A 22,500-nucleotide genomic window follows, 5' to 3' on the forward strand; every position below is an offset into this window, starting at 1 on the left:
GGCAGGTTAGCTTAGCATCACCTCCGTAACAGAGGAGGCCTACAGGTAGAATGGGCAGGTTAGCTTAGCATCACCTCCATAACAGAGGAGGCCTACAGGTAGAATGGGCAGGTTAGCTTAGCATCACCTCCATAACAGAGGAGGCCTACAGGTAGAATGGGCAGGTTAGCTTAGCATCACCTCCATAACAGAGGAGGCCTACAGGTAGAATGGGCAGGTTAGCTTAGTATCACCTCCATAACAGAGGAGGCCTACAGGTAGAGCGCGCAGGTTAGCTTAGCATCACCTCAAAGAAAGAGTACGAGTTAGCCTAGCATCCCCTCTGTGAGAGAGTAGGCCCTATAGGTAGAGAGTGCATGTTAGCTTAGCATCACCGGGTTAACATAGCATCGCCTCTGTGAGAGATAACAGGTCGGCCTAGTTTCACCTCAGAGAGCATAATGGGTACAGGTAAGCACCCTCGCCGAGACAAGGGTTCCTCGAACACGGCACCAAGAGGGTCTAAGTGAGGTGACGAGTCGGCGTACAATCGCTTCATAACGGGCGGTACCGGCCCTGGTTAAGCCCGTCAATACCGAAAAAGAGGACAGGTCACCATGGCACCTATTCAAACAACTTTAACGTTTAAGTGCTAGAGTGCTTTGGAGAAGTGTCCTGTTCATTTGAAAAGAGGGGCCTGCTCTGCTAAGTGGTGGTATTTTTAGAGAACTAAAGCTCGGGCCGGGCCCAGGGAAAGATGCCCTCTGTTCTGTTTGTGGGGGTTATTAATACAGGAACACCTGGACCGCCCAACGGGCCTCCTTCATCACCGCCTGCCGGTCCAGAGAGGGAGACCATCAATTCATCTCGGCCGCTAAAAAGAGGAGGGGAAAACGCCAAAGCCTGAAGAATTAACATCCCCACTCCTGACAGGGCTATCTATTATTGAGCATATGAGGGAGGGAGAGAGAGAGAGAGAGATGGGGGAGAGAAAGGTGGGGAGAGGGAGAGAGAGAGAGAAAGGGGGGGAGAGGGAGAGAGAGAGAGAGAGAGAGGGGGAGAGAGAGAGAGAGGCGGAGAGGAAGAGAGGGGGAAAGAGAGAGGGAGAGAAAGAGAGGGGGAGAGAAAGAGAGAGAGAGGAGAGGGGGAGGCTTTTTGTCCTTGGGTGTTGGACACTGTCAATCTCATCAAAAAGGGGGAGAGGCCATCTTGTGGGACTATTATTTAATAGGTTATTGCTTTAGTCATTATTGCGTCAGGCATTTGTTAATGGACGTTGTGTGTCAGAGTAGTGGGTGGCGCCAGCAGAAACACAAACACACACACACCGTCTGGAGATGGCCTCAAACACCAGTACAATAGTTAGACAACACTTAACCAAGGCTGATCGGTGGTCGTCGGCGACTAGAAAGCATCATCGGATTTCCCCGATCTCGTATTTTTACTGATTATCGTCCGATTCCGATTGCTAGCCAATCGATCGGGCCTCGCTAGTGGCTATCAGACATCAAATACTTTATTCGGATCGCCATTGGCCGACTTTCCTTGCTATTCGAGGACCACTTCCTGGGTCGTGACCCCTGTGTCCAGCGGAGACGTTAGCGCTCTGACCTGACCTGACCTGACCTGACCTGACCTGACCTGACCTGACAGCTATGGGCAAGTCCGGCAACTCCGGCACTTGGCCACGTCCCAAAGCACACCAGGGGGGTATTCCATCAATGTCGCTTAAGCTTATTTTTGATTGTTGATTTTTGAAGTCTCAGGAGGCGTAACAAAATAAAGCTAGATTTTACTTTAGCGACGTCGATGGATAACCCCCCCTGGAATCCCCCCCTGACAACAACAACACTATGCCTCACCCAACAACAGCAGTAGGGGACACAAGGCTGGGCTGACACATTGGTTCTGACTGGCCCGTCGTGCCTGCCTCTGTGCCCCCCCCCCCACACCCCTTGTTCGCCTTCAACTCAACCCTACAGTAGTACAGTAATTCGAGGCAGCAGAATGGGGTCGGTGTGCGGCATTGTGGGGGGGGGGATTGGAATCGCTCCGAGAGCCTGAGAGAGGTGACAACGGGTTAGAGAGAACGTCGTCACGGTAACGTCGCTGTCCCCCCCCCCCCCAGGGACAAGCTGGCAGCGGGTGGTTGCCGTCGGGGCAGAAGGCTCAGAGCCGTATTATCATGATGCCCCCGGGGCTGTTAGAGCGTAAACAAACAACAGCGGTGAATTAAAGGTATTACTGCGGGGGAATGGGATTAGGTGTTTGCTGGGGGATAAAAGCCTGGCGTAGCGGACACATATGTCTACAGTAGCCCTGGGTAATACCGCTCTGATAACATTGACATTGGGTAAGCGAGAGCCTGGTCGATTTATGTGCACGTACAATTCCGTTTAGTTTGAATATCAACAACCCTCAGTTGATAAGATGTACTCTAAGATAGGTTTCGCTCTGTAGAAAGTGTCGTTTACAGGGTTCTAATTTCCCCCCTTTTGTCGAGGTGGGGATGTCTGCATTCTCCGGTTCTGACTGTATACGACACAAAGGGACAGTTTCACAGACAAGGCTTAAGCCTAATCCTGGACTAAAAAGCATCTTCAATGGAGATTTTACATTGAAATTGTGATTTAGTCCAGGACTAGGCTTAAGCCTTGTCTGTGAAACCGGCCCAAAGAGTTACAGCTAAAGAGTGGCGTTCATAGTGGAGCGAGGGACTAGCGGTAGGAGAGAGAGAGAGAGAGAGAGAGAGAGAGCTAGCCAGCGTACCGACGACTCGCGGCTAAGGTGAGTCACACAGGGGGGTGAATGACTCCTGGATATCTTTATTTCCCTGATTCAATATTTGCCAACTGCCACTGAAGTTCGAGTGCGGTCGGTACTGACGGTGCCAACGACTGTTGTGATAGTCGGCTGGTCCAGGCGCGCCTTTCCCCCCCCCCCGGATAACCTCCCAGACAGCTGTCGTCCCGACAATCTCCTGTCCGCTTATCGACAAGGCAAACACACGGGGGCAGTGGCCGTGGCCAGAGGCCAAACAGGTTCTGTAGGAGTGGAACTGACACACCGACAAGAGACGCTGTGGAGCGCTGACTGCAAAGCAACGTAGACTTAAAACATAAACTCATTCCTTGACTGTCGTCACTTTGTGAGCCCTAGGGGGGGAGGGTGAGAGGGTGGGTGTAGGGTGGGATGGGGGGTGAGCCCTAGGGTGGGAGGTGGGGGGGTGGTGGGTGTGAGCCCTAGGGGGGGAGGGTGAGAGGGGGGGTGTAGGGTGGGAGGGGGGGTGTGAGCCGTAGGGGGGGAGGGGGGGGGGGGTGAGCCGTAGGGGGGGTGTGGACCCTAGGGTGGGAGGGTGAGAGGGTGGGTGTAGGGTGGGAGGGGGGGTGTGAGCCGTAGGGGGGGAGGGTGAGAGGGTGGGTGTAGGGTGGGTGTGAGCTTACCTGTCGTCCTCATCAGCATGGTCGTTGTGAAGCTGCTCTCTCCCCTCCGCCTCGCCCTCTGTCGTTTTCTTCTCCTCTTTCTCCTCCTGCTCCTCCTCACCCTCCTCTTTCCTCTCCTCCTTCTTCTCCTGGCCCAGACCCTTGGCTTGCTTCTTCAAGGAGAGCTCGTACTCCTCAATCTTCTCCTTAAGTGCTTTAATTGTAACCTCTGGATGAGAGAGAGAAAGAGAGAAAGGGGGGGGGGGAGAGAGAGGAAAAAAGAGAGGTGAGGGAAAGGTGAAAACAAACAAACAGGGGTTAGAGAGTTGAGGAAGAGTGTTGGAGATGATAAAAACAAGCACAGGCTCTTCCTGTAAGACAAGACTGTTACACCAGAACACCAAGCTGGAAAACCAGATTATCCTGTCTCAATCTATATCTCAATATCTATATATCTCTGTCATTGGCATTCAGCAGACAGCAGATCCAGGTCCTATTAGTCTGGCTGGTTAGTTCTTTCTCACAGTCTGAAGCACGAGGAGTCAATAAGTGGGAGTGGGGAAGGGAGGGGGGGGGGGGGGGGAGAGTGTGCACAATCTGACACGCGCGGCTCGCTAATATCAGATCAGAATGGAATACTGACGGAGAGCTCTCACTCCAACCCCCCCCCCCCTCCCCACCCCTGATTCTTACTCATCCCTTCCCTTTTTTCTCTCTCTCCCCCCCCCCCCCCCCCCTCCCTCTCTCTCCACCTCCTCGACGGTGATTTAAACTCCAACGTTTCAGGCCTGACACATAATCAATGTGAACGACTCCCCTCGGAGCCCTCTCCACCCTTAACTGTTAAATTGAACTTTAAACATTTAGGTTGGAGGGGATCAATGGCTCTGGCTGGGGTGGGGGGAGAGAGAGAGGGAGAGAGAGAGAGAGAGAGAGAGAGAGAGAGAGAGAGAGAGACAGACAGAGGATGGGGGGGCAGGGGGGGGGGATTTCTTCTGCTGAGGTGGAAGATCCACAGCTTAGCTGGGGCACAGGGGGAGACCAAAGGGGAGGAGAGAGAGAGGGAAAGGAGCGGTGGAGGGAGGGAGGGAGGGGGAGGAGAGCAGAAAAAAGAAAAAAAGAAAATCAATGGCAAAATAAAATATTGCCGCTATTGAGCTGGGTCAATTAGCTCTTGGTAGGAGGGGAATTCCAAAGACAGGGAGGGCACCCCCCCACCCACCCCCCCCCTCCCCCTCCTTCCTTCCCTCCCTCCCTCCTCCTCCTCTTTCCCTGGCTTTCTGAAAAGCAGACAAAAAGCGAGCAAGGCTTTAGAGGGGCCTACACAATGGGGCCTCATCTGAAAAGACTGCCCAGGGGCTACACTCCCATAGAGGAGGGAGAGGAGGAGGAGAGAGCTCTATGCCTTTATTAAATGGGATCTATATTTCGAGGTTATGAAAGAGGCTTCGGGACAACTCCGCTTCTCTCGACAAGCTCGCTAAAACGACTGCCGGTTTCTTCACTAACACAGCTATCAAACTTTCAAAACAAGCTCAACCCTAACGTCGAAAATACTTGAACTTCGCTTTCCAAAAAGATAAAATCGGGATCCAGGTTTGCAAAAGCGCAAGTTCAAAGTGACTTTCTCGACTTGTAGTTTCGATCAACCACTCAACGCCGGAGAACAAGACATTTCAAAATCTCGAAATGGGATCAACTTTTCGAAGATGCGGTAGTGCGCTGAAGATCCGATAAAGAGGAACACCGCGGTCCCTAACGTGGGTTAGTAACGTGTCTGGTTCTCTGCGGGAGGTTCCGTACCGTGGTTCTTGACCTCGGCGATCTCCTTGGTGTAGCCCTCCAGCGTCTCCCGGAGCTTCTGGTTCTCCGTCTCGATGTCGTGCATCTTCTGCTCTGTCAGCTGCTGCTGCTGAGCCGCCTCCAGGGCCGACACAGGGTCTGGGGGGGGGAAGGTCAAAGTTATAGACAGGTCTCTGCGTGGCTTGGTCGTTGTGGGTTCGACTTTCACCAGGACTGCATATATATATATATATACTGATATATTATTCAAATTTTTTGTAATGTGCGTACCGCATATGGATATATTTACCATACGCTTTAACCCAAAGCAAATCTAAAAAATATATCCATATGCTGGATGCACATTACAACAAAGCGCTGTGTACTGGATTCCTGTCTGCAATTACTGTCTGACTCCAGACCAGCCCACCAGAGGTGTTGGACGGAGGATTTGAAGCAAGATGGTATGCCATGTCCTCCTCCCAAACGTCAACCCTCCAGTTATCCATCCATCCATCCATCCATCCACCCACCCATCCACCCACCCATCCACCCACCCACCCACCCACCCATCCACCCACCCACCCACCCACCCATCCACCCACTCATCCACCCACGTAACACAGTAGGTCTAACTCAGCACGGCCTCACCCCAAATTCAGAGGTTCAGCTTCCCCCAGTGCTGTTGAAACATCGCCCCTCCCCCCCGTCAGACCACATGGTCAGCGTCACCACTGCCCTCACAGGAACAAGCTGCTGATCATAAGTAGCCCAATTGGGCTGGAATAGTAGCCCAACCTGGCAACACTGTCGGTAACTAGAGGGCCCCTCTCAGGGCCAGCAGCAGCAGCCTCAGCCCAGCAGTGTGAAGGTACGCTGGAGTGGAGTGTGTTCATGTCTCTGTGCCTGGCTGTGACTGGGAATGGCCAGGGTGAGTCATGTGAGGGCTGACTGATGATGAGTCCTGTGTGTGTGTGTGTGTGTGTGTGTGTGTGTGCGTGTGTGTGCGTGTGTGTGTGTGTGTGTGTGTGTGTGTGTGTGTGTGTGTCAGAGTGGCAGGCGCCGCACAGCGCCGAGCTGGAGTGCTGAGACAGCGCTACTGCTGTGTACACACACACACACTAACACACACACACACACACACACACACACACACACACACAGCATGATCACGTGTACAAGCAGAACAGACAAAGGAAAAGGAGAGAGATGAAGAGAGGAAAAGAGAAGGAAAGAGAGAGAGAGAGAGAGAGAGAGAGAGAGAGAGAGAGAGAGAGAGAGAGAGAGAGAGAGAGAGAGAGAGAGATGACAGATGGGAAGAAGAAAGGAGCGAGTGAGCATCCGAGACAATTGTCATGGCGACCCTGACCTCAGAGGAGGGCACAGTAGAGGAACCCAGAGGGGACCCAACAAGCCTGGCCGTACAGACGTCAGTCAGACAGTCAGACGTCAGACATCCAGTCAGGACCACGGCAGCGTTCTAAGAGGGATGGTTCTACCGCTAAAACAAACGGACCTTCGCCCGGTCTTGCCACACACACCGTTCTTGAGAAGCTACCCTGGTGTGTGCCTGCCTGCGCTATCGCTAACACCGTGTGGATTCTAGAAGGGGGGGGGGTCTTCAGAGGTGTCAGGGTTAGAGGAGGGGGGGGGGGGCTAGCGTGCTGGCTAGCTAGCGCTAAACCTGCCCCCCCCACACACCCCACCCTGTGTGAGCGATGCCAAGCCCCCCCCCCCCCCCCCCCATGCTCATCAGTGCCCAGCATCGACATGGCTAATTGCTGTATGACTAATTATGCCCCAATTCCAGTTGATTTTCTTTAACGAGACAGCTGGGTTAATTATGTAATCATATGATTACATTAGCTCCCCCCTGGCCCTCTGAGAGAGAGTTGAGGGGGGGGGGAGAGGAGAGTGAGAGTAAGAAGGGGTATAGAGAGAGAGAAGGTTAAAGGCAGACATCAAAACAGCAGAGGAGCGAGAGAGAGAGGAGGAGTCTGATCTGGGAGAGATGAAAGACACCAAGCGTCGTTTATTTTCATACATACACACACACACACACACACACACACACACACACACACACACACACACAATAGTGAAAATACCCACCGCTCATCCCTTATCAGACTCAGCTGAGGTGCTGGAGGTGAAGAGGATCAAATAGAGTGAAAAAAGCAGCATCCGCTCACCTAAATCTGGGCAGAAATCATTAATTTATTGCAAGCTTTCTGTCATATCCCGAAGAAGGTCTATGACCGAAAGCTCTCAATAAATTAACGATTTTATGCACAGATTTGAATGTGCGGATGCAGTTAGTTTTTTTCACTCTATACACACACACGCACACGCTCACACGCACGTACACAGAGAAACTCTGCCAACAGAATCTGAATCTGATAACAACCCCCCCCCCCCCCCCCACCCACCTCCACCCCTCCACCCCCTACTCAGCTAGTCCCTGAAACAAGAAAACAAGGTCCAAGTTATCTCTGGAAACGTCCTTGGGAGTTGAGAACTGAAAGACATTCTTGGCTCCAAAGCCTTTGAGGACACAACAGCCTTATCAAAGCTCCATTATGTCAACAACGTGGCGTGGTATTTGACACTGCGTCACACACTGCCCCGGCTAATCTACGCAGTGGGACCCGTGGTAGATTTCTCATGTTGCCGGGGACAACCTGTTCCTCTGTTTACCCTTCCTCCCCGGTCTGATGGGGGGAAGATAGTCTTGATTTGATCAATCTTAAAGGGGCAACCTGGGATTGGCACATTCATTTTTTTGGACCCTAAAAGTGTCGGATATTATAGCCAGTGGTTAGGGTGAAGAATAGAACGTAGAAATGCCTCATGAGCTGAGTTCGACTGTCGTACACAATGAGAACGCTGAACACTGCAAACGCTTGTTTTACTGCATTGTGTGTGAACAGTGTCCTTGAAAAACCAAACACTGTATAGCTTCAAAACATCAACAGCTACAAAAAAAAAACAAGTGGCAGGCTGGCCATGCTTTGGTCTAGTTTGAATCGCAGATTGCCCCTTTAATGAAAAGCGGTCCTTCAAGTTATATTACCCTGAGGCCCTCTCTCTCCCCCCCTCTCTGTGTGTCTCCCTCTTTGTCCCCCCACCCTCTCTCTGTGTGTCTCTCTCTCTCAGCCTGGCTCTGTGTGCTTTGAACGACCCCAAATCAAAACATATAGAGTGTACCCCGCCCCCCAGGAGAAGTGTAGTCACTTATACACAGTATTATTAGGCTGGATCTGCATCTACTCTGCCTACCACTGTGTGTGTGTGTGTGTGTGTGTGTGTGTGTGTGTGTGTGTGTGTGTGCACACGTGTGCACATCTCTCTCTGCTCCAACTTCCTTAGGAGTTTGTCTCTTGGGTGGACCAGTCATGTCTGAGCGGCTGAGTGTGTCAGAGCATCCAGTGCTGCTTCAAAGTATGGGAACCCCTTTTCAGCAATTATACTTTTTTTTGTTTTTAGTTTTAGATTATTATTATTATGTTTTCTTTCTTTCTTTCTTTTTTACCCGGAAATCTTTATTTAATCAGAACTTCAGAATCAGAACAAACACTTTTTTTTATCTGACATTACAGGTTCATATTTAGCAATTCCCTATGTTGGTTTAGAGGAAATCATGCATGTAATAGAAAACCACATTATAAAGAAATGTGTGCAGGTGTAAAAATAAGTGAACCTCAAGTTGCATTGGTTAAATCAAGTAGGTAAGTAGAATCAGGTGGGTAAATAATTGGGTACCAAATTAATCAACCAATCAAAGGTGAGATCTTTAAGAAAGAGTTTGGGCAGGACTCTGATAAATCTAAATAACAAGCCTGGTCAGTGTTGTGTTACCCATAATGTGGCGTGGCGCAGGAGGTAGAGCTGCCGTCTAATGATCGCAAGGTTGGCAGATCGGCGGTTCGAGCCCCGGCTGGCCACATGTCGAAGTGTCCTTGGGCAAGACACTGAACCCCAAATTGCTCCCAGTGAGCGGGCCGGCATGGTAGCTTGCCGCCATTGGTGTGTGAATGTGTGTGTGAATGGGTGAATGCGAGGCCGTTGTAAAGTGCTTTGGATAAAGGTGCTATATAAGTGCAGTCCATTTACCATACAGGTGAATGCAAAACACTCCATGCAAAAAGGAAAGGAGAGTTCAGATGACATCAGGAAGAGGGGAGTGAGAGAACATCAGTCTGGGGAAGACTAGAACATCATCTCAACAAGATGTGAGCTCCATCAGTCCACTCTGAGGCAAATCATTTACATATGGAGAGCATTTACCATGACAGAAACTTGGCCTACAAGTGGATGCCCTTCTGAAATATCCCCAAGAAAAATAATAAATCAAGTAAAAGAGATTTGCAGACCTCCCTGGCTGCAACTCAGGTAACTGTGCATGCTTCAATAAGAAGAAGAACACTGAATCCAAATGACATTCATGGGAGGGTTGCTAAGAAGAAGCCTCTGCTGTCAAAAAAGAACCAAACTGCCGGTCTTAACTTTGCCAGAGACCACCTGGACAAGCCTGAAGGTTTCTGGAAGTCTGTTCTCTGAACAGATGAGTTGGCAACAAAAGAACCTTATCCCAACAGCCAAGCTAGGTGGATCTGGGGAAATGTCAAGATCTGGGGCTGCCTCATCATTAAAGGAACCATGACTTCTGAGGTATACCAGGAGATTCTTCAACAGAATGTCAAGCCATCAGTCAAGGAGCTAAAGCTGAGCTGAAAATGGGGCTTCGTCCCAAAGCATTCAAGCAAATCTACCAAAGAATAGCTTAGGAGAAAGACGATTTGTGTTTTATTATTATTATTATTATTATTATTATTATTATTAATAATAATAAATAATATCTTGGTTTTATAAAGTGCCTTTCATAAACCCAAGGACGCTTTACAGAATTTACAGACAGAAAGTCAGACAGACACAACAGAAAAAAACAAAGAGACAGTGACAAAACTAATCTAGGGGCCAAAGGCCTTGGTGAACAGATGAGTTTTGAGGGTTGATTTGAAAGTGTCCAGGGTAGGGGGGCATTGCGAATCACTGTTGGGAGAGAGTTCCAGAGGGTGGGTGCTGCCACACTAAAGGCTCCGTCCCCGAAGGTCAGTAGGTTGGTGCGGGGGATGGAAAGCAGACCCATGTCTGGATTTTGGATTGGCCAAGTCAAAGTTCTGACCTAGACCCATCCCACCCTGGGTACGAACACTTTGCTCGGCTGCCCTCGAACAGGCGGTTCAGGACCATGTTCGCAAGGACAAACAGACTGAAGCTCAGCTTCTATCCCAGGGCCATTCAGGCCCTGAACACAGCAAAGACCTAGGTTCTAGGCCCTGGACAATCTAGACTAGTGGTCACCAACCCGTCGATAGATCTTTGAGACTTTCCCTGTAGATCTTTGATTGATATAAAAAAAATATATATATAAAAAAAATAAAAAAATAATACACAAAGAGCCTATGTTTTGCACACGCCTCTCTCTCTCTCTCTCTCTCTCTCTCTCTCTCTCTCTCTCTCTCTCTCTCTCTCTAGCAAACTGTTGTGTCGCAAATGCTGCATGAAAGTGACCAATCAGATAAGAGAATAGTACTGCTACGTGACTCGCAAAAAAAACATTTGTCAAAATGGTTTTCCAGGATTCGACTACAACAAAGGTGGATTTCTTCACTCTTTTGCACTTAAAGGAGAAAACGAGGGGTGTGGATATTTACAATGAGTTAAAAAAATATGTCGGTGAAAATGACATACCCATTCATAAAGTAGTGGCGATTACTACTGACGGGGCCCCAGCAATGCGCGGTGCGCGCAATGGATTTATTGGACTGTGTCGTAATGACCCTGATTTTCCCTCCTTCGTCAATTATCACTGTGTGATCCATCAGCAGGCCTTGGCTGGTAAGGTGTTGGACTTTTCCCATGTAATGACACTGGTGGTGAAACTAGTCAACTCGATTCGAGCGAAAGCGCTTCAGCACCGCTTATTCAAAGCGTTATTGGACGAGCTCGACGCTGCTTACGGAGACCTGCTTCTCCATGCTGATGTGCGGTGGTTGAGTCGCGGCAAAGTGCTGCAGCGATTTGTCGACTTGCTGCCCGAGATCAAGACGTTCCTGTCGACAAGGCAAGTGGTAGTAAATATTTTCATAGGCAAAGGACTTAAATTGGTGTGGAAAGTCAGATCTTTACCTTTTCTTTTTACTGTTTCCCCCTGCTTTTATATTCATTCTATGCATGTACCGTATATGTTTTTATATATGTTTTTATTGACTTTATGTTCTTATTCCTGTTGTAAAGCACTTTGAGCCGCATTTCTTGTATGAAAGGTGCTATATAAAAAAGCTTTACTTACTTAGGCCTACTTACTTACAAGGAACAAGGAACACAAGGAACTGGCAGACGATGCATGGCTACTGGACCTGGGGTTCCTGACAGACATAACCGCAAAACTGAACGCACTCAACTACGAGCTGCAGGGAAAAGACCGACACCTTCCCCACATGATAAGCACAGTAAATGGGTTCAAAGCCAAGCTCGGTGTTTGGACCACACACACCTAAAGAATGGGAGGCTGACACACTTTCCCAACCTGGAGAAAATGGCACAGGCCTTGGAAGACAATGATGCTTTTCACCCTGAGCAGTACTGTGCTCCCCTGGACAAACTGGCAACAGAGTTCAATCGGCGTTTTGGTGAGTTAGATGTCATGGGAGATATTGCTGCATTTGTCTCAAACCCATTTGTGCCCATTGATATAGAGCAGGTAGCAGCCAAATTCCAGCAAGTATTTACTTTGCCAAGTGGAGTTGACATGGAGATGGTTGATTTACAAAATGACATAGAGTTGAAAGCCAGGTCAAGGGACAGTGACTTTTGGGGACTTGTCAGCAGAGAGAAGTTTCCTCTTCTCACTGCATGTGCACTAAGAGTGAGTGCCTACTTTGGATCCACATATCTCTGTGAAATGTCATTTTCACAGATGAAAATAATCAAATCAAAGTACAGGAGCCGCCTTACTGACAGACACCTCACAGACTGTCTCAGACTGGCAGTCAGTAGCTATGAGCCAAACTACAAAGCACTTGTAGACAGTATCCAGTCACAACCATCACACTGACTTGAGTGAGTAACATGACTGTTTCGATGTGAAAAGTAATGCTGCATAAGATGACTGCACTTAGCACTGACTGAGACACAAGTACACATTACAGTTCTACTTTATAAAATGCTATACTTGTAAATATGTTTGTCAATGTTAATAATATGAGAAAGTACACATTAGTTTTACTTTTGTTTTGATGTGAAAAGTGATGCTGCATAAGATGACTGCACTTAGCACTGACTGAGAAAGTACACATTACAGTTCTACTTTATAAAATGCTAATTGTAAATATGTTTGTCAATGTTAATAAGTAAGAATAATAATTAAGTCAGTCAAGTGTCAAAATGTCAAGAATGTCAGCTAACGTTACTATGAACAAAATGATTTTATCATACATTCCTCCATTCCATCATTCCATGCCTTTATTTTTTTGTGTTGTAATGAAATGACATAATCAAACTTTGAATTGAATTTCAGTTATGTACAATTCTTAAAGCAAGACAGCTGCCTGATATGCTTGATACAGTCTTTTTTGTTGTTGTTGCATCAATTTTAATGTTGGACCAATGCATTGCATCTAATTAAAATACAGGCAAATAAACGTCATTAAGTTTAAAGTACTATCTTGGCTGTCTTTTTCTCTCAACGCTTCAATAGGTAGATCTTGCCTTCACCAAGGCCGAGGTCAGGGATCTTGGGCTTAAAAAGGTTGGTGACCACTGATCTAGACAAATTGATGGCAGCTACTAGATTGAAATCAAGTGTAATACTGAAACACAAATGTGTACATTTCAAACCTGCAAACTGCGACACTTTAAATGAATGTGCAATAACACTATGTGCAATATGACAACCCTAGACAGGTTCATAAGGTTCAGAGAATAGGAAATGTTAGAATAGGTATAGCATAGCATAGAGTACAGCACAGTGTTTTATTTGTATAGTATAGTATAGTGGATAGTGTACATAGCCTTTATTTATGTAAACCAGCTCTTTTCCCTTCTTGTTTTTAGTTTTTTTTCCTAGCACCAGGGGAGCCCCCCCTCCCAAATTTCGTTGTTTGGTACCTGTACTATATCAATGACAATAAAGACCATTCATTCATAGATCCAATGGAGATGCTGTGGCAGGACCTGAAGCACACAGTTCATGCCAGACACTCCTCAAACCTCACTCAATTGGCTTTTTGGAGTTCTGTAAAGAGGAGTAGGCAAAACTCCCTCAAAACAGATGTCAGAGACTAGTTAGTGGCTATACGAGATGTTTACTCTAAGTTATCGCTTAATGGAGGTGCCACAAGCTATTGACTGCGGTTGACTGAGGTTCAAATATATTTGCACACACGGAATCTGAGTTTTTGTTAAATAAACCACTTTCGTTAAATAAACAATGAAAATATCTTTTTTTTGTGTGTCCTTTATTTGGAAGGTCTTTATTACGAATTGGTGTTTAGATAAAGATTATTATTAATGATAAAGTTTTAGCATTTGAATATTTTATACAAAAATAATGACCATCCCTATAGGGTTCACAAACTTTCAAGCAGCACTGTATGTGTGTGTGTGTGTGTGTGTGTGTGTGTGTGTGTGTGTGTGTGTGTGTGTGTGTGTGTGTGTGTGTGTGTGTGTGTGTGTGTGTGAGTGTGTGTGTGTGTGTGTGTGTGTGTGTGTGTGTGTGTGTGTGTGTTCCGAGCAGAAGGGACTGCTGGACCAGTGGTTCTCTGAGCAGCAGACTGGCAGCAGAGAGAGGGCAGAGCAGACAGACAGGCAGACAGACAGGCAGACAGACTGACAGACAGACAGACAGACAGAGAGACAGAGAGACAGACAGACAGAGCCAGTTGCCTGCTGTAGGCAGCATCAGTCCCAGACCAACATCGGGCCCTGCCAGAGGCTTAACTATGTTAAAGGGGAGGTTTTACCCCAAATCTATTTTCAGGTGTATTTTCTATGACGTGTACTGTCTCAAACTATTACTATAGTTATGCGTGCAGCTGCATCGTAGCGAAATCGACATTGAAAGCGCGAGGTCTGTGTTTAAAAAGTCTCATAGCCCTGACCCTGCTCTAATCCTGACCCTGCTCTAACCCTGACCCTGCTCTAACCCTGACCACTGACTCCAATGGGCCGTATGGAACATCAGAGCTAAACAGGGCATTTGACATGAGATATCTTGACTCCGAGGTCATTTCACATTTCGATTACATTTGTACCATTTAGCAGACGCTTTTATACAAAGCGACTTACAATCAGAGATCACAGGACTCATTTAGGGCTAAGTGCCTTGCTCAAGAGCACACTTAGTGGTGTTCCCAAGTGGGGATTTGAACCCTTCTGACCACCAGTCCCAACTCACTATCCAATAGGTCCAACACACTTTTTGGAGAATGGTATCTACTATTGAATGATGAAAAGAACACATCCACCGGATGACAGGGTCAAATACAAAACCTTCTCTGTTATGTTGTGTTCGGGTTTTGAGTCTCATCATCAAACTTTCTGGTTCGATCTGATCTAAGAACCTCACGCGGCAGATCACCGTCTCAAATGCAACCCAGACTGGATAAGCAGAGCAGACAGGCAGGCTGTGTCACGGAGGAGATCGCCAGGAGATTGATAGGCAGCCGATAGGCGGAAACACGTCGACTGACATTCTATCGAGCGTGCGTGGGTTCTGGTTAAGGTGTGTTCTATACAACCGACAAAGGGGGGTGGTGGAATCAGGCTGACAACAAGACAAGGTGTGTGTGTGATCTCTCCCTCCCACAGACACACACAGACACACAAACACACACCTATGAGATAATCACTACAGCGGTGATCACATCCTCAGACTTATCGTTGTGGAGACAAGAATGGACAGGCTCCAGATTACCCCGATAAAACACAGACATTCCTAGACTTCTCCCGCACACACACACACACACACACACACACACACACACACACACACACACACACACACACACACACTTGGAACACAGGCTGACGTAACAGCCAAGGCGAAGAGGTCTCTAGGTGCTGCTTATCTGTCTTGGCAGGCGTTGAGCACTGTGTGTGTGTGTGCGTGTGTGTGTGTGCGTGTGTCTGTGTGTGTGTTCAAGCAGGGTTGGGATCTCCAAACCACAACAGCAGTAATTTACGCATGTACTAAGTGGTTCCCCAGACAGCTCTGCTGCTACAGGCCTGGCCCAGTGTGTGTGTGTGGGTGTGTGTGTGTGTGTGTGTGTGTGTGTGTGTGTGTGTGTCTGTGGGGATCGTCGTGGAGGAAATGTGCTGGAGGCCTCCCAGACTGCTACATACAATTACACGTGAGATACACCACACACACACACACACACACACACACACACACACACACACACACACACACACACACACAAACACACACACAAACACACAAACACACACACCTCGACCTCCGTGGATGATTGTCTGTTTCCACTATTAGTCAGTCTTGTCCATCTCCTCTCCAGTGTATCAGCGAGGTGGAAAAACCACTGGCCAGTTAGTTCACACTGAACAACACTGGTGTGATCAAGGAGAGTGTGTGTGTGTGTGTGTCTGTCAGTCAGAATGTTGGAATAATCAACGTGCCATATTCTCCCTGATGGCCCAGGGCCTGGCGGATGCATACTGTAACAGGAACGTCAGGAGAAGCCATCAGAAGGGTGTGTGTGTGTGTGTATGTGTCAGAGATGGGTGGCTCATAAACATGACGGATGTGTTTGCGCTGCCACGGCTGCTGTGAGAAGGCCTGGGTTAGCCATCCTCTGCACACACACAGATACGCGCAACACGCACACACACACGTGCGCACACGCCCACGCACACCCACACACACACACACACGCACGATTAAACCTTACCTGGGACATCGATTAATCTCTTGTACACGTTTAGGAAGGCAGCTTCTGACTCCTTACTCCGTTTACTGACTGCGTCGATCTGAAATGAGAGAGAATGAGAGAGTGTGTGTGAGAGAAGGAAGACTTTTCAAAGGCGCACACACACACACCACATCAAAGCCCCTACTGTACATGTCTCCATACAGGGAGGGATCATTTCTGAGGGCGTCGATTTCATTTTACGTGACGTTATCTTTCTCTCTGTACCGTCGCCTCGTAAAAGACGGCGGGGAGAAAAAAAAGAACGTCTTTGTAAGAGCCGGTCGTCTCATACGGACGCATTCCGTCTCGTTTCCCGCGACGACGGCGACACAGAGTCGGTTCGCGACGAGGTCGACTCTAGACGGAGGAAAAGAGCGACACAAGGCCGGCTGGTGGGTTTTTAAATGTTGACGTTATTTGGGGGATTCGAATGAAAAGAGACATACACACGACAATGTGTCGGATCCCAGAGAGTAGCACAGGAAAAGCATGACTGAAAATATGTGTAGAAAAATATAGATGTATCAATTTATTTCTTATTTCCGTGGTCCTTGACGGTGTCTTATCGAAGCACATTCCCCCTGATGGTAGTTTTCCAACGCACTTCGCGTCGACAGCCTGATGCTGTGTCTCCTGAGACACCCGCTTTTCCCCTTTACTGTGTGCCCCAAGACTACTGCCCCCCCCCCCTGTACTGTTTCTCAGTTTCTCCAGTGTCTATACAAAAAAAAAGAAAAAAGAAGAAATCGGTATTTTGTCTTTTTTTTTTTTTTCTCCTTCTATCACGGAGACTGCCAATGGCCCCGGGCCTGAGCTAGATTACATTTCCTGCTACGACTGGTGGATTGATGATTCACTTGCTTAGTCAAATGTATTGATTGTAAGTCTCTCTGGAATAAGGCATCTGCTGAATGCCAAACATGTCAATGTAAAATGAGAGGTTCTCACTGCCGGCCCATTCACCTCATGACGACGGGGCGACATGATTTTTGGGCACAGAACCTCAGATTCAACTTCCTCAAATGAAAGCGGGAGTGAAGCGGTCCACGGTAACGAGGGGGAGGGGGGGGGGTTTCTTTGTGGTGGAATCCCATGGAACAACTAATTCGTTCGGAATCAATTATCAATCGCATAAAGAAACACAGAGGCAAAAACAAAAACACAAAGTCGACTGTTGCCGCCGGTGCCTCTGACACACGGCTCTGTCCTTCATGTGACCGACGCAGCATATCACCAGATACCAATTACATACCGACAAACAAAAAACAACCAAAAAGTTCAAGAGAACATACGGCTTGTTCAAAACAAACAAATTGCATTTCGGGAGCTTCCGACACAATCAAACAAGAGCGCGCGCTCTTCCCTCTGTTTCTTCCTTGACCCCTCGGAGAAGCGGAGGGGGGTCGCGTACAGGTCAGCGATTACTGTTACCCTGGATGACTGAACACTAACAGCTGGGCCAGGGGAAACGCTTTTAACACAAAACCCTTTTAAACAGCATGGAGGAGGGTGATACTCCTCCATTGTGTTTCATATGACACAAATAAGACAGGGGGCTCTCGCGCCATGCTAATCCCCTGCTTTGATGTGTGTGTGTGTGTGTGTGTTTTTTTTTAAGCTTTGCTTTAAAGAGGCTACGTTCGCTGTGAGCACTCTAAACACTCCATCATACACACACACAGATACACAGATACAAACACACACACACACACACACACACACACACACACACAGCAGGAGTCTAAAAGCCACAGCTGGGCTTGATAAAGTAATGCGGGTGGGACGCAGAGGCAGACCGTCTGCTGTGATCACAGCATCCCTGGTCCGGATCAGAACCGGGTCAGAAAGCTAAGCTAGCTAGCGACATGCGTTACATTTAGTTTAGCTCGCAAATACATGTTTGTTATAAATCGGAACTGGGGTGAAATATGGTAGAGCAGCTTAGCTCTTCAACACAGCCCAGGACGTCCTTAATGACCCCAGACTCCTCCACTGATTCACCTCTACTGGTAGTGGATGTGGGCGGGGCTTCAGAGAGTCCACACCTCCCATTGGTTTACACCCAGGGCGCCCGATTACTCTTCGTAGCGGGGCCGCCGACCTCCATCCTCCGGCCGCGTCACGCAACCAGACACGCTTACTACGGTGTGACAGGTTGAAATGTGTTCAGACGAACAATTAAGTTACGTTCCTAGCCTAGCGAGATTCTTAACGGGTTCACGTCAACACGCCGGTCATTCTCTCAAGATTTCTCCCAAAACTTCCCGGGGTTATCCCGTACCGTACGTACCGTACCACCAACGACAGTTGGTGGGAGTCAGTGACCGTAGGCAGTCATGGTGTGTGTGTACACAGTAACGTATGTGTGTATACAGTATGTGTGTGTGTATATACAGTATAAGAGTGTGAGTGAGTGTGTGTGTGTGTGTGTGTGAGTATAGTATGTGTGTGTGTGTGTGTGTGTGTGTGTGTGCATATACAGTATGTGTGTGTGTGTGTGTGTGTGTGTGTGTGTGTGTGTGTGTCTGCCTCGTGTCTCATGTCTCCCGAGAACTCTGGCAGGGTCTTGCTGACTGTGCGTTCCTCCGCTCCCCGGGTGTGAGAGCAGCCAGCCAGCCAGCCAGCCAGCCAGCCAGCCAGCCCTGGCACCACCGCCTCTGAACTGGGCCAGTGCCAGCTAAGTGGGTCATCCCTGGGTAGAGGAGGGGGGGAGGGGGGCTACTGGAGCTACTGGAACCACTGCTGCTGTCAGTCAAGAGACACGTTCAGTCTGGAGGCTCCTCACAGAGCTGTGATGACGGCTGGTCTGTGGCTGGTACTGGCTACTGTCCTACACACACACACACACACTCACACACACGCACACACTCACACATACGCACACACATGCATGAAGACGTCTCGCAAACACACACACAAACACAAACACACACGCACACAAACACAGGCACTCACACCCACTCACACACTCAGACACACACACGCACACATGCACGCAGACATCGTGCACACACATGCACGCGCACACGCACACACAAACACACACACACTCACTCACACGTCGCGCACACTAAACACAAACACAAACACACACACTCCTTATTGACATGTTCCTCTCCGCCCCAGGGGGGGCAGTGTTCAGTGCAGTCAGCAAGTTCCACCCAGCACAAACCCACCGCCCCCACCGACCATGGTGTCTACACACACCAAACACTACCCTGAAATAAAACACACAGAGTCTCAGGACTCTTTCTCTGCCTAGACTCTCCGCGAAAGAGAGGTTTGATTAATGGACCGAGGCAGCCAGTTGCCACTGCGAGTAGCCAGTGCGCGCGAGTCACTCTTTTTCGCTCCTATGGGAGAGAAAGAAATTAAACATTTTCAGATGGTCTTTTGCTGGAAAACATCTGGATCAAACTAAACAGAGCCAAGTTTCCTCTCTCTCTCTCTCTCTCTCCCTCCCTCTCCCTCTCCCTCTCCCTCTCTTTCCCTCTCTCTCTCTCTCCTGAAGACACGGAGCAATTAAGGTTCCCAGCTTACTGGGCAAAAGCTGTAAAAACGCTGACAAGACCAAGAAGCTGCTGGTGAACTTCCGGAAAAAGAGACAGGCACAAGACCCCCATCACCATCAACGGGGTCTGCTGTAGAGAGGCTCAACAGCGTCAAGTTCCTGGGGGTTCACACCACCAACGACCTCACCTGGGATGGAACACACCAACCTGAGTGGTGAAATGAAAAAGCACAACGTTGCCTCTTTCATCTCAGGTAGCTGAAAAAATTGGGCTTAGGGCCTCAGGATCATCAAAAACCCCCGGCCACTAGCTACTACTGTCGGGGAAACGGTACCGTAGCTTCGGGCCTAAAACACCAGAGGATGTCCAACAGCTATTTCCATCAAGCAATCAGGCTCCTAAGGAAATGCACAAGCACAAGGCAAAGGACTGTCCCCCCCATACCATCCCCACTGCATTAACCATACTGATATGGGCCATTTTTGTGTGCCTATCAAATATTGCAATAATCATTGTCTAATCTAAGACATGCTTTAAACTGCCCACTCTCAGTCACCAAGGAGTGAACAAGACACCTTTAGGAGCAGGCACATACCTTATATAGATTAGGTCAAGTAACAGTGAGACCAGTATAACTCTTGGGTGACATAGGAGAAGCCGATCGCCTAGTGGTCAAGAGTGAACCATCAACAGAGCAGAACACACATAGACTTCCATTGAACAGAGCCGTGTAATGGAGCTGACGTCGATTACTGTAAATTAGGATCCACAGATGCAAAGTCTGTTCTCTCTCTGTGAACTAGTAGAAAGGGAGACAACTTCCATCAATACTTAGTAAACATGTGTCTCCAATAACAGACCAGTTATACTTAGACTGGGAACCAGGGTCCTATGACTGGTTACCAAGGCGACCAGTGACAGATAATCTCAGGAAAGATATTGTGGAAGCCCCCCCCGATTGGCTGTTGGACCATTAAGGCTGATAGACTGATCGGAGCCCTTGTCAATACAGTATGACTTGTGACAGACAGGTGGTCAGCATGGTTGACCAATACTCTGCCTAGAAGAGAGAACTGTTGACAAACCAGGAAGTGGTTTGTATATATTCTGCCTTTGATCTACGCTCATATGTTTGATAAACTTCCTTCAACTGTCCATTTGAGCAAGACCTTCGATTATCCCGATTATCCATCTGACCATATCGACTTACATCATAACAATTAATAATATCGATATTATTACGACTACCTGCACACTACCTGATCACTTGAGCTTTCTGTACTGTATCTTTTTTTTTTCTTTTTTTTTAAGTTCTTTTTTCTGAGTGGGGCAGTCCCACTCATATTTTCCATTTTTATTGAAGATTTAGACAGGAAGGATGGGTGAGAGAGAGAGGAGGGATGACATGCAGGATATGTCCCCGGCCGGATTCGAACCGGGGACCCTGCGGTTACATGGTCAGCGTTTAACCCGCTACGCCACCTAAGCGCCCCTCTGATTGAATACTGTACGAAATTGCATTTCATGTCGTTTTTTTGCACTACTGTTCTATGAGCACCTTACTCATTGACTTTATTCTATTATTGTTGATTTTCTATTTCTGCTGCGATGCCAATGTCGAAGAACCCCAACCCAAGAGTTTGACCCCTGTGTACCCGTACGTTGGTGTCATAAAAGCAATTCTGGTTCTGGTTCTGACTAGGATCTGCCAGACATTATTGTCCACTTTGTTTCCGACAGCGTTCTCCTCAGCGGTGTGTCGACACTGACAGGAGGTGAACGGGTCAGGGCGATGATGGAGGGATGAAGGAGGAACAGGGATGGCAGCAGGGTTTTTGGGCTACCCCCCTACTGTATGTGTGTGCGTGTGTGTCGGAAGACCTGCGTGACTGTGAAACCACGGCTCAGTGCAGATTATCTCTCTCTCTCTCTCTCTCTCTCTCTCTCTCTGTCTCTCTGTCTCTCTCTCTCTCCCTCCCTCCCTCTCTCCCTCTCCCTCTCCCTCCCCATATACAGTACCATGCCCCCCCCCCTTCAAGAACCATCTGGACTCTTCCGAGGTGCTGGAAGAACACTTAAAAATAGCTGTGCGGTTGCTATCCTCCTGATGGTGGTGGTGGAGGGGGAGGGGGGGGGGGGGGGGGTAAGGAGGAAACAGAAGGAGGAGGAGGATGGCTCTGGGAGGGAGACACCCACCTCTGTCTGGCCGGGACCTCGGACCACCCCGGGTCACTGCAGGGCAGGTTTTATAAGCTGGAGATCACTGATACGGCGGTGTGTGTGTGTGTGTGTGTGTGTGTGTGTGTGTATGTGCAAACCGTAGGCCTACAGTGTGTTGCGTTGTGCGTGTCGAAGAGTGTGAGTAAGTGAATGACGAAGTGTGCGTGCGTGCAAGAAGAGTATATGATTGTCTGTGTGTGCATGAAACAACTGTGTGTGTGTGTGTGTGTATGTGCAAACCGTAGGCCTACAGTGTGTTGCGTTGTGCGTGTCGAAGAGTGTGAGTAAGTGAATGACGAAGTGTGCGTGCGTGCAAGAAGAGTATATGATTGTCTGTGTGTGCATGAAACAACTGTGTGTGTGTGTGTGTGTGTGTTTTCTTTTTGGGCAGGGTAGGAGGGATTAATGGCTTTGCAGCTTTCTTTTAAGCAGGGAATTATAGACGGAGAGGACGGACGACTTATGGACTTCCCCTGGAACAGAGAGGCGGCAGAGAGGACTGTGTCTGTGTGTGTCTGTGTGCATGTGTGTGTGCGTCTGTGTGCGTGCATGTGTCTGTGTGCGTGTGTGTACGTGTGTGTGTCTGTGTGC

At 48.5% G+C, this 22,500-nt stretch overlaps 1 protein-coding gene across 1 annotated transcript in view; it reads right to left on the reverse strand.

The window, feature by feature from the left end:
• Nucleotides 1-22,500, reverse strand: part of cux1a (cut-like homeobox 1a) — a gene marked incomplete at its 3' end in the record, with an annotated part of 154,636 nt that overhangs the window by 62,230 nt on the left and 69,906 nt on the right. The window contains exons 4-7 of the mRNA XM_080529291.1: nucleotides 16,157-16,235; nucleotides 5,205-5,342; nucleotides 3,527-3,630; nucleotides 2,862-3,037 (exon numbers count right to left, since the gene is read on the reverse strand). Coding sequence (XP_080385417.1) covers nucleotides 2,862-3,037; nucleotides 3,527-3,630; nucleotides 5,205-5,342; nucleotides 16,157-16,235 — 497 coding nt within the window. The remainder of the gene's footprint in view (nucleotides 1-2,861; nucleotides 3,038-3,526; nucleotides 3,631-5,204; nucleotides 5,343-16,156; nucleotides 16,236-22,500) is intronic.

This window comes from Nansenia antarctica, assembly GCF_963989245.1.
Source record: "Nansenia antarctica genome assembly, chromosome: 4".
In the NCBI taxonomy this organism is placed as follows: domain Eukaryota; kingdom Metazoa; phylum Chordata; class Actinopteri; order Argentiniformes; family Microstomatidae; genus Nansenia; species Nansenia antarctica.